This window comes from Eutrema salsugineum, unplaced genomic scaffold (assembly GCF_000478725.1).
Source record: "Eutrema salsugineum unplaced genomic scaffold, Eutsalg1_0 scaffold_2, whole genome shotgun sequence".
NCBI lineage: Eukaryota > Viridiplantae > Streptophyta > Magnoliopsida > Brassicales > Brassicaceae > Eutrema > Eutrema salsugineum.
Genome location: NW_006256829.1, coordinates 6,198,122 through 6,209,751, shown reverse-complemented (window position 1 = coordinate 6,209,751; position 11,630 = coordinate 6,198,122). Strand labels below are relative to the sequence as shown.

Sequence of the window (11,630 nt, the reverse complement as noted above, 5' to 3'; positions counted from 1 at the left end):
CTTCATCCGTTCATATGTGGATATAATAATAACCGACTAAAAATAAATCAACACTCGATTAACCGTACATAAATAAATGATGTCTCTGGTTCAATGTACTATGATTGTTTGGAAATAAGCGTGTGAGTCTCTTCCACCTTAAATTCAGGACATAAATCTCATTAATTTTTCTGTTGAATTTCGGACATGAATTTAATCATAAACTCTTTGGTGTAGAAACTTACAACTAGACTATACCAGAGATGCTTCCGCCACAACAGAGAATAATAATTCCCTTTTTATTGTTTTTTTTTCTAATAGATTATTCATTTTTTTCACTACTAAGTTTTCTTACTTTCTCTCCAAAGGGCCTATTGAATATTCTTTATGAATGATTTTTTATAAATGAATTCCCGATATATGAATTTTGGAAGAAAAAACAAAGAAAAAGAAAATGCATGAATGTGAGCATTATTTTAATGCGCACAATAACAGGACTTTCCATTTAAAGCGAAGCTTTAAGATCGATACTTGCAGCAAATCTAACCGTTCTCTTACCCTTTTTCGGGTTCTAGATGATTACGGTCGCCTCCTTTCTACTGTCTCTTTCTTATTCCTTTTTCTGTCAAAATACTATAAGTAAATGAGAATTTTAATATGTCGTCCAGAAAATGTTTACACTGAATGAGATTTTTTTTTTTTCACGAGGAACTTTAATTTGACCTATGGTTGTAATTTCATATTCAGTAGTAGTTCTATATTTTGTCATCATCTAGACGAATATTTTTCACTACATAATTTTTCAAATTACAAAAAATTAATGATTAAATAATATAGATAAAATAATTTATAATGTCTGTTGCAATTTCTCACATAGTTGAGTTTTTTTACACCTTAATTCCTATACCTAATTAGTGGATCAGATTAAACAGTAAACAGCTAGGCCCTGGCCCATGGGGTTAAGTAATAAGGCTTGCGTGATGTTAATGGGCTTAGTTCATTAATGTTGCAAAGGAATTTTTTATTTATTTTAAATATTGGTATTTTTTCCTTTACAAGTACTACAAAATGACGAATCATATGTTATACTAATGGCTTGTTGTGAGTAGCAAACCCTTGTAATGGCTTGGAACCAGATACAGATTTAAAAATTAAATTATTGTATTCCGTTAGTTGAGGTCGAAAGTTGAGTTTGATAGCTCAGCATCTGAGTAGGCACTACTAGCGAAACACCTTTTTATTCGACGACACCAATAATTGGTTTTAGTATTAATATTAGCATCCAAGGTTAACCGAGCATAAACAATAATGAAAGAAAAATACAAAACATTTTTAAAAGAATAGTTTATATATAACTATAAGAAACCAAATCATAATTTATTTACAAAACCCGTAAATTTAATAAATAGTTTCAATTAAAACAATTTTAGTAAATATGTAACTTTCAATGGTGACATCATAACCAAATTGATAACCATGAATGATTATTCGAATGTTATAAGAAAAAGGAACAAAATTCACTTTAGTGGATGAACCAGAAATATGAAATGTTTGAAAATAAAAAACCAATGATTATGTAATTAAGAAAAATCAACAAGATTAGTAATTAGCCAATCTCTTCAAGAAGTCATAATTAGCAGTCGTCTCTCTCTCTAGTCTCTTCCTCAATTTTATTCAAAAGAGAAGGAGCGCTCTTGCTTGCTCTCGTCTCGCCGCTTTTCCGCCATTGATTCTACAAAAGTTTCTCTCCTCTTCGTAATCGAAATCCTCAAATTACGAGCTTTCTTCCTCAAACCCAGATTATCACTTTCAACTTTTAAGGTGAGTTGTATTTTCAAGTTTTAAAAACTCTGTGCAATCTAATCTGCTCTCACCGACAGCTGATTATTTTGCTCGATCACTGAAAATAAATTACCTTTACGATGCTTGAGATGCTTAATCTTGTTTGAAACAGCTGTTGATTTCACTTTGTTACTTGTGTTGTCGTCGTTACAGAGCTTGTTTGGTCTTAGATATGAGTTCTTGTTCAGCTTGAATGTGTTCTTTAAGTTCTCAGTTTTTGAATCACTCAACTCGGGGATTTAGCTGTATTATCAAGAATTCATTATTTATAAATTGATCAAGATTACAATCATTAACTCAGCTTTCCCCAGTGTTTACAAGTTACCCTTTGGTTTAAATACATGGTATCTTTCTTGATGTAGGAAGTCTCTCTGCCTTGAAGGCGGTGAGAACTAAAAAACGCTCAAAACGGGTGCACTATGTTGTATCGTGGCCTCAAGGCCATTGGTAACAACCAAATCACCATCCCATAGCGGAAAGGATATTCCTTCAGATGATGCCCTGCAATGGCGGACGAATCTCAGCTTCTCTCCAATTGGATATACTAGAGATGGTTTGGAACGGGATATGAGCAGCGGTGATGACAGTCACAGTTTTGCATTCTACTCGAGCAGAAGTAGACAGAGTACAAGTTTGGAATCCTGCTTCAAGCAATCTCCAAGATGGGCTTCAAACTCTTCTGCTTGTGGTGGGAATGAACAGAAAACCTGCGTTGTGAATGAGGAGGTAAGTTAATAATCAATCTTTACATCAATAATTGACATTTGTGCTTGACAAATTATTTTGTTTCCAAGGCTGAGCCTTGTACCTCGTTGATGATGTAATTGTGTCCCAGGAGAAAGGTTTTGATAGAGAAAGTATAGCCATCTCCCAGAGTTTTAGGTCGTCATCAACTGCCCCATTGAGTACTTCAAGCAAGCAGCCTTTCAGCCTTAGTCACTGCTCTTACCCTCGAGTCTTCTGCAACCCAGTTTCAGATTGTGAGAAACCTGAACCTGATCATTATGCGCAAGAAGACTCATCCACAAATCCTGAATCCAGTTTTGTGATGTCAACAAGAAACCATCAGGGCTCACCAGAAGATGAAGCGTCACCAAACCCCAGTAACAGCACACGTAGCAATGACATGCTGCTAGATGTGGAAAGGTCCAATGAAGCAGAAGCAGGAAACCCGAGACTTGAACCAGGCTCAGTGACACATCAGAGATGCGGGGTCTGCAAGAAGCACTTATCTCAGAAATCTCCATGGTGCTCTTATAAGATACTGAGATGTGGAGACATGCCAGCCGCTGGTGTTTTCCCTTGTCATCACGTCTACCATGTAGAGTGTTTAGACAAAGTGACCCCAATTGCTCAAACCCGAGAACCGCCTTGTCCTGTTTGCGCGGACACAATTGGATCAATGGAGCAGCCGCTGATAGTGCCTGAAACATTGCAAATGGCACTGAGATCCCTCAGAAGAAGCCGCACAGCTGTGGGATCAGAAACACTTAATAGCTCTTGCAATGAAATTCAAAGAAGACACATTAGGAGAAGTAGCCAGAAATGGGATAAACTCAGCTGCTGTTTGAACATAAGCTTCTTATCTTCTTCCCGGAATCAAACTTGACCAGATTCTATTAGGTTCCTCTATAACTCTTACTTGAATCCAATCGTAATCTTAACCATATGTTTCTTAGCTATATTGATTCAGTATGACATTATAAACATAAAAGCTGAAATCTTCAGACTTTTTGTTTCTATTGAGAGTGTCTAGGAAACTATAAACAAAAACAATTTGCATATTTGTCTACTTGTAAACCAGAAGAAATCATATTCTGTATAGCAGTTACAAAGAACAATAAGCATTACAACGAATTCTGTTTTCTTCTGGTTGGTAAGAACAAAACCCGTGAAAACAAAACAACACTCAATTAGGATTGAAAAGCAACAAAAATGAATTTGGCAATGAAAATACCAGAATCGACAAAATCGTATCACCGATAAATGGGGATAAAAACAAAAACCGAGAAGAAGAAAGACCTAGAATCAAATCTAAAATTTCAAAAAACACATATTTTTGTTTGGGTGTTAAAGCTCGCATTAGCCATCACAGCGCCGAGTAATCGTACGCTCAGGCAGCAAGCAGTCTTCATCGCTGAAAACAAAGGGGAAGATAAGGATAAGACATCGAAATCTTTCCGTCACCGGAGCCGCCGGCCATACCCTTGAAAGGAAGGAGATGGGGTTGCTCGTTGGTGAAGATCGGAAGAGGTAAGGAGCCCTAAACCTTAAAACCCTTTTTCTCAGCTCAGATAAGATCAAGTAGTTTTGAAGCTTAGTGTGGCTTACTTGCTCCACTTTTATAATCACTTCGGTCAAAAACCTAATCCCTTGAATTTTTCTGCATCTCAGACAGAATTTCCTTATCTACCCTCGTGTAAAGAAAGAGATTTATAACAAAACAGAGCCAAAACTATTTTATATTGTTAAAGAAACCCCACAACTCCTGAAACGAAGGGAAAGATCCCTATACATCTATATAGGTGAGTCGAGCTTCTATATTTCATTCCATAGACGCTGAAATACCAAAACAATCAAGCCATTGGCACGGGATTAAGATTTCTTTAGCACTAGAGAGTTGCATAAAATAAGAAGCATTTACATCAAGAACCTATCTCTTAAATAAAAGATGGTCATACAAAGAGAAGAAAGGAAAATGAACAAAAGTGAAAGCTGCAGTGTGTGTTTCACAGAGGAGATGTTGTAGATTTGTGCATTTTGTTATTCTCTTGTGGCTGCGGTGGCTGAGACGAATGGACTGCTGCTCGGTATGAAGATGAAGCAAGCTGTGCCAGTGCTGGTACAGTGCCACCTGCAAACATTCCCCCAAAGAAAGATTTAGGACTTATTGACTCAAAAACCAAGGTCTAGGTCATATTTGAAGCTGTTCAAAAGATTGAGGAACTTATGTTCCACGATAGTATGAGCAGTAAAGGAGAAATAGAAGAAGAAGATCTCAAACCTGCTAGTCCAGCACATGCTGATGAAAGAACTATAACAGGCGGTGCCTGCATTGATAAGGAAATGAAATTTTTTTTATCAGTATAGAAAAGATTTAAGCAAATTACTGGTTCTGCATCTTTGTTATTAACTTACTCCAACAAGAAAATGTAACCACATGGGCCCTTTTATCCACTTGCGTACAATTGGCATCACTGCATTCACATCACAAAAAGCATTTGTAACAAGCCAAACACACTTAAAAATCTTTTGGGCAAGCTATAAACCTATCCGCTATCACTATAGTCTAGAACCAATACACTCATTTAAGAATGGCCATTGTTACAGAAGTGGAACATAAGCCACACAACCGGATGGGCATCAACACTTAGGCCTCTCCTTAGAACAAACTAGAAATCTACGATAATTCTTAAACGACTACGTCCTTCTTCTCTTTCTTTCTCCAACTTAGAAAACAATCCTAAAGTACGCATATATGAAGATGTTGGAAGTCGATTACAGGCAGACACAATCAACGAGTGTTGAAAGAGATATTCACAAGATAATACTGATTCAGACAACAATCAAAGCGAGATTTAAAGCCAAGAGGAAAACTTTACATACCATGGTTAAATCCAATGAATGCACTTGCAGTACCACCAACAGCTGATCCAATCTAAGAGCATATAAAACAAAGCTTTCAAAACATAAATAACTTATCCGTATGAAATAGAAAACAAAAGGAAAGTTATCATTCATTCTCAAAGGACAAACTTTTTACAATTGCAGCAAGCTACAGTAAGACTAAAACAGTCGAGGTTGGCCGATAAAAAACCAAACTTTCTTCAAAAGAAATCAAATTTCTTGAAAGAAGCTTACCATAGAAAAGCTATCCCTGATGAACGGAGCCACAGTCCACTCACTGGTTTCCTGAAATCAATTAACTTCTAATCTAAACAATATATACTAAATGAACGAATCTTATTCAATAAAAAGAAATCATCTGCAGTAGAGATCTCTATATAGAAATTGAAGCTAGATGCGGAAAATACCAAATTTTTCGTAAGAGGGCCTGCGCAATGATGGCATCTGATTCCGATCTCATGCCCTGAATCCGTCATTTTCTGCTTAGGGAGAAGAAGAGCCCGAGAAACCCAAACGATATTTTGTCTGTCTTCTTCTCTTTTGTTTTTGGGTCGTAGGGTTTAACTCTCTGTTAACTGTTTTGCTTCGTCCTCTGTTCGACAAGAAAGACTTCACCGATCACCTGCAATTGAGACTACTATGGTCCCGTACCAACTAGCCACTGGTTTTTTGACACGTTAGCTAAACAAAACGGGCCGATCTGGAATGTGGCCAAATTGAAGAAAATCTTTTAACCGGTTACACGTTAGCTAAACAAACCGGGCCGATCTGGAATGTGGCCAAATTGAAGAAAATCTTTTGACCGGTTAGAACCGGTTAATTCAGCTCCATCTATTTTTAGATGATATATTGCTAAAGGCTGATGTTTTTGCTTATCCAAGTTATCTTTGGAATCTTACTTCTCCATGTTCCAAAGGGTTAGAAACAACTTTTTGAAATAAATGTATAAAACGAATATAAAAGAAAGTAAACGAACAAAAGAATGGTTGGCCAAAAAAAAAAAAAAAAACGAACAAAAGAATGTATGTGTATATAAACTGAAAGAAGAGAAACAAGAATGGATACCACTAACTACTTGCAGCTAGACAATCAATCTTTATAACGAACCAGTTGTCGAATTTAGCCAGCATTTGCGTTTGCAACCAGTCGCACCGTGCGATGTTTGTTTAATAGTTTCATAATATTCAAATCATCAAAATCACAAAACCGCTACATTTTTTTTCTTCTGTTGGATGCAGACAACACTGTCTTGTGGTGAACACAAAACTCTCATTGATTCTCCCAATCTTTTGTTGTGCTTATAGGAATCACAAGATATTAAAAATGGAAATGAAGTACACTCGAACAGTCTATCTTTATTATCTTTATTATCTTCTTCTGTTTATGTTCGCGTTGAGACGAATAAAAAAGATTCTTGAATTGGGAATGCGACTCACCAAGTTTTCTTTAGTTTTGGATTCCCATATTCTCATTCTGTAGAATCAATCTCAGGAACTCACTTTTCGTCTCCATTTTCTCTCCTAAAGAATATAATTCCGCGGTCATTTCCCGCTTCCTCTTGTTTAATGTATCCAATCCTCTCTCGTTTGATCAAGCAATCACGATCCTACGATGCAGCCCACGTGTTGAATTATTCTCCGTATGGAAGATCAAAGAGTAAAAGTTAGTAAAAGCAAGAACAAGAATCTGTAAAAGGAAAATGCACGTACAAGGAAGAACATTTAGTCTGTATCACTCTTTTATTTTACTTAAAGAGTGACATTTCAACGAGCAAAGTAAAGGAAAGAGAAACATGTTACAGTACAACCTTTTCTTCTTAGCGGCTGAAGAACAGACCATGTTGCAAAAAAAGAATACTCAGAATTTGATATTCTTGAAACTATATTTGACCTAGAATGTACAGTGAATTATCTATGAATACATAGGGTAATTAAAAGTGAATTCAATCAAAAGAGTTCAACACAGATCTTACTTGGTTAATTATATTTACTTTTGATGGTATTCAAATAGACTTTTAAAACTTGCAGCACACAATATGAAGTCTCTCTTTGCGGAAGCATATTCCCACCCACATGCCAATCAACTATTTAGGCTATATGCTGAAATACTTTTAACTGAAGGTTATGAAATGTTCTTTACTAAACAGAATAAAGTGTTAATGAAAGATCAGAACCATGGGATTTCCCCAAAAAAGGTTGAAAAAATCATGCAAAGATATCATTCAAGGAGCATAAGATTTGTTTTTTTGACAATTTCCTTTGGAACAATAGACCATGTTTCTACCAAGTTTTCTTTTTATTTCTTTCTAAGGCATCTATCAAACTCATTAAGATATGTGAGACTCTATACTGGATAGTGGATATATTCTCACTTGCACATAGAGAAGCCAGAATTTCAGCATTTGGCAATCAAGACTTCTATATGCATATCTTTATCTATGAACTTATTCTATATAGTTGTATATCATATAACTATAAGAAAGTATCTACTTATACTTAATCAGGCAGGAGAAATATAATTTTGACGTCCAAATCAAAACCAGACCCAAACCACAACATGATTGATAGATATTTAGAGATAGTCACCGGTAAAGTAGATGCAGGGAAGTATACTGTAAGAAAGCAGCCGGACATTAGATGTATAGATCCTTCACGAGCACGAGCTTATACATATAACTGTACATATGCACACATAACACAAATAACACAACAATACATACAAATATGGACAGGGAATGTTACACACATACATAGATAACACAAGCATGGGTGGGCTAAATATGTTGTGCCAATCAAAGAATGTAATTAAGATATAGGTCCCCCACTAACTTTTATACTTCTTATAGAGAATAGGTCCTAAACTTATTGAAGGAGACATCATGAAATATTCTTCATTCGCTTTCTCACGTCTGGATTATCTTTCAAGACAAAACGGTGTTGAAACAAAAACTATCACATTGCTTGGATATCCCGCTTCATTAAAATCATATATCATCACTATATATACTTATGAAACATGCATGGCCAAACAAGCCATTTTGATATTGGTAAAATATAACTTAAAGTTTCAATAGAAAGTGTTAAGGCTCAAGATGCATCTAGAGACTGAAAAACTGACTCTCAAGCAGGAACAAAAACAATACAGACAAGTGGAAAGCATTGAGAATATTCCCTCGAGAGATGGAGATGGAGAGGTTAGAGGTGTGGACTTTGAAAAAAAAATTGAGGAATAAGGAAAGAGAATGAATTCCCCTGCCCAAGTAGAAAAGTTGTCAAAAATTTTTTGGAGAATAAGATACTTCCGTTTGCCAGAATGGTGAAAGAATGAGCATATGATGCATATTAATTGTGGATCAATTCTGGAATCTAATGCAAGGCTTGAAAGTTGTAGTCCAGAGGAATCAAGACAAAAAAAAAAAAAAAAATCTAAGCAAACAACCAACAGCTGAGATGATAAGAACACAAACAATAAAGCTACGATTGGACCAGTTATTCATATTCCATACCTTAGTTATCATCCTCTAATTTGCCTTTTCTACATTCAACTTTCTATATAAAGCAAAGCTGTAAAGACCTTTTACTCTTGAGAAAATAAAAAGAAGAGCATAAATAAGGAAAACAGCATAGACATCTTCCCAAGTTGGTGGAGTTGCAGACAATAGTGTATCTTTGAACTGAGAAGCAGCAAGCTGCATTTAGAAACTAAGATTTGTGTGTCAGGTAAAAGAAAGATATTTGGTAATTACAATCATTATCAATGCAGTGTTGTTGCTATATGGGGATAAACTTACAGTTTTTTTAGGTTTTCGAAGACAGAATTATGTATTACCACAACCAGCACCAAGGGAAAAGCATCCTCTCTTCATCGAGAATGCCCATTTCTTCTGAAAGGCATCCCTTCCTTCGAGGAAATGACACAGGAGATTCTGGACTGATCCTATCAACCGATGCGAAGCCACGACTAAAATGGACTCCAGATCTTCACGAGAGATTCGTTGAAGCAGTGAACCAGCTTGGAGGAGGAGATAGTAAGCTATATTATTATCAAACGAACCATCTTTGACAATCAGGCTTTTAGACATAATATGTATTAATGTGTGTCTTTTGTCTTTGCAGAGGCTACTCCTAAGACAATCATGAAAGTCATGGGTATTCCAGGTCTTACTTTATACCATCTCAAGAGTCATCTTCAGGTAAGCTTTCAACATATTTATAGAGAACATGTCTCTGTTATATCGCCTTTACAAAGGTTATTTATTAATTTGATGATTTGACTACCAGAAATATAGGCTGAGCAAAAATCTTAATGGACAAGCTAACAGCAGCTTAAACAAGACAAGTAAGCTTAGTTATTTATTACTCAGTTAGACGAATCTTTTAATATAAAGAAAGATTAGACGAATCTTTTAATATAAAGAAAGATTCATTTTCCTCTTTTAAAAACTTTTTTCTTTAAGGAACTAAAAGTAACCTGGTTTAGGTGTGATGACCATGGTAGAAGAAAACACACCTGAAGCAGACGAAAGCCACGGCGAGAGTTTAAGCATTGGACCGCAGCCGAGCATGTAAGAATTATAAGCCTATTTGCTTACATATTATAACTAAATGAAATTTTCAACCAAAAAAAAAGTGACCTATATATTTGTTTACTCAGAAACTTGCCCATAAGTGACGCACTTCAAATGCAAATAGAGGTTCAAAGAAGGCTACACGAGCAACTTGAGGTATCACATACCTTAAAAACTCTCATATAATGTCATCTTCGAGGAAGGACAGTTAACAAAATTCAGCTCAAACATGTAGAAACACATGACATAATTAAGTATATCGAGCAACTATCTAGAAACAGGAAGTGGATCGAGCAACTATCTAGAAACAGGAAGAAGAAGAAAGCATTTAGTTAAGAAATTTTGATTGAAAACATTTTAAACTGAGCCAGGTACAGCGACATTTGCAGCTCAGGATCGAAGCTCAAGGAAAATACCTGCAAGCGATTCTGCTGAAAGCACAAGAGACTCTTGGAAGACAGAACCTAGGACCAGAAGCAACTAAAGCTCAACTCTCAGAGCTAGTATCTAAAGCATCAGCCGAATATCCAGACACTAGCTTCCTAGAACCTAAACAAGTGCAGACTCTAGGCCATCAACAGATGCAAACAACCTATCCACAAAACTCCTCTCTGGAAAGTTGCTTAACCTCAAGTGAAGGAGCCCTTAAACCCCCAAAGATGCTCGAGAACGGACTAGGATTAAGAACATACATTGGAGATTCAACTTCAGAGCAGAAAGAGATAATGGAAGAACCGTTCTTCCAAAGAATGGAGCTCACATGGGGAGAAGAAGAAGGCCATAACAGGTCATATCTTTCCACAATAGGCCATAACAACAACGCAGAACAGAGAACATTGTCTTCAAGAAGAAGAAGCCCTGGAAGATTGTCAATAGGAGTGGGATTACATGAACAAAACAGAGGAGGAGGGAGTGGCAACAGTGGTTACACTGAGGAAAGATTCAACGAGAATGGCGAAGATTGCAAGCTTGAAACACGCACCAGAACTGCGCTAGATCTTAACACACATGACGACAACTACGGCACAACGCGTCCTAAACAGTTTGATTTGAATGGTTTTAGCTGGAATTGAGAAGCCAAAAAGATTGCACCAACCTTTTTGGTTAATTCGTCTTGAGATTTAATTATTAGTCGAACCAAAGAGACATCTCTTGCAAGATGTACACCACTATTTGCGTAGTTACTTATCGCATATAATACAGATTGATTTATTTACGTAACAATTCATGGATGAAACTTGGAAAACGTTCATAGAAACATCATTATCATGAACAAGAAGTGCGTACAAGTATGTAAAACTCTGTGATCAACTGATTCGCAAACCAACTAACTAAAACCAGATATTTGTACGTTCCGAAAATTAAAAACTCCGAGCTACTCACAAATAAGTGTACATAGAGATCATGGATGTTATGCAAAAAAAGTTGAAACGAACTTCATAAAAACTAAATTTCTTAGAATTTTGAAAATTGAAACTCTTATCAATCCATGAAACATATATAAACTAAAAGAAGTTGAACTCGAAAAATCTTACGTAATAAATACAATAGTATTTGATGACTGTGTTTCAACTTTGATCACTGAGATCCATAGACTTCTCATTCCGAAAAGTTG

General features: G+C 36.1%; 3 protein-coding genes across 8 annotated transcripts; 2 read left to right on the top strand and 1 right to left on the bottom strand.

The window, feature by feature from the left end:
• Positions 1 to 1,676: 1,676 nt before the first annotated feature.
• On the top strand, positions 1,677 to 3,507 carry LOC112086828. Of its 2 annotated transcripts, none has more exons than XM_024156776.1 (3): positions 1,677 to 1,800; positions 2,184 to 2,547; positions 2,657 to 3,507. In XM_024156776.1, the coding sequence occupies exons 2-3, from the start codon at positions 2,389 to 2,391 to the stop codon at positions 3,428 to 3,430; spliced, it is 933 nt and encodes a 310-aa protein (XP_024012544.1). In that variant the 5' UTR covers positions 1,677 to 1,800; positions 2,184 to 2,388; the 3' UTR covers positions 3,431 to 3,507. The 2 variants fall into 2 exon arrangements, with proteins under 2 accessions (XP_024012544.1, XP_024012545.1); XM_024156777.1 differs by having other exon boundaries at positions 1,680 to 1,800; positions 2,188 to 2,547.
• An 851-nt stretch (positions 3,508 to 4,358) lies between these two features.
• Positions 4,359 to 6,047, bottom strand: LOC18018786. The gene is made up of 6 exons (XM_024156538.1): positions 5,856 to 6,047; positions 5,683 to 5,733; positions 5,428 to 5,479; positions 4,960 to 5,018; positions 4,826 to 4,871; positions 4,359 to 4,675 (listed from the first exon to the last, which is right to left on the bottom strand). The coding sequence occupies exons 1-6, from the start codon at positions 5,922 to 5,924 to the stop codon at positions 4,551 to 4,553; spliced, it is 402 nt and encodes a 133-aa protein (XP_024012306.1). The 5' UTR covers positions 5,925 to 6,047; the 3' UTR covers positions 4,359 to 4,550.
• Positions 6,048 to 9,032: 2,985 nt separating this feature from the next.
• On the top strand, positions 9,033 to 11,239 carry LOC18017558 (myb-related protein 1). 5 transcript variants are annotated; one of them, XM_024156758.1, is made up of 7 exons: positions 9,033 to 9,167; positions 9,260 to 9,475; positions 9,564 to 9,640; positions 9,729 to 9,786; positions 9,928 to 10,012; positions 10,102 to 10,171; positions 10,387 to 11,088. In XM_024156758.1, exons 2-7 carry the CDS (start codon positions 9,268 to 9,270, stop codon positions 11,086 to 11,088), a joined length of 1,200 nt encoding a protein of 399 aa, XP_024012526.1. In that variant the 5' UTR covers positions 9,033 to 9,167; positions 9,260 to 9,267. The 5 variants fall into 5 exon arrangements, with proteins under 5 accessions (XP_024012526.1, XP_024012528.1, XP_024012527.1 ...); XM_024156760.1 differs by having other exon boundaries at positions 9,042 to 9,167; positions 9,250 to 9,475; positions 10,405 to 11,239; XM_024156759.1 differs by having other exon boundaries at positions 9,042 to 9,167; positions 9,250 to 9,475; positions 10,393 to 11,239.
• Positions 11,240 to 11,630: the final 391 nt, after the last annotated feature.

Coding starts and splice junctions, on each gene's coding strand:
- LOC112086828 (XM_024156776.1), top strand. CDS start 2,389: ATGAGCAGCGGTGATGACAGTCACAGTTTTGCATTCTACTCGAGCAGA. Junction 2,548..2,656: donor CCTGCGTTGTGAATGAGGAG/GTAAGTTAATAA, acceptor ATTGTGTCCCAG/GAGAAAGGTTTTGATAGAGA.
- LOC18018786 (XM_024156538.1), bottom strand. CDS start 5,924: ATGACGGATTCAGGGCATGAGATCGGAATCAGATGCCATCATTGCGCA. Junction 5,480..5,682: donor TCAGGGATAGCTTTTCTATG/GTAAGCTTCTTT, acceptor ATATGCTCTTAG/ATTGGATCAGCTGTTGGTGG. Junction 4,676..4,825: donor AGCATGTGCTGGACTAGCAG/GTTTGAGATCTT, acceptor GAATGTTTGCAG/GTGGCACTGTACCAGCACTG.
- LOC18017558 (XM_006400309.2), top strand. CDS start 9,268: ATGTATTACCACAACCAGCACCAAGGGAAAAGCATCCTCTCTTCATCG. Junction 9,787..9,927: donor CAGCAGCTTAAACAAGACAA/GTAAGCTTAGTT, acceptor AACCTGGTTTAG/GTGTGATGACCATGGTAGAA. Junction 10,013..10,101: donor ATTGGACCGCAGCCGAGCAT/GTAAGAATTATA, acceptor TTGTTTACTCAG/AAACTTGCCCATAAGTGACG.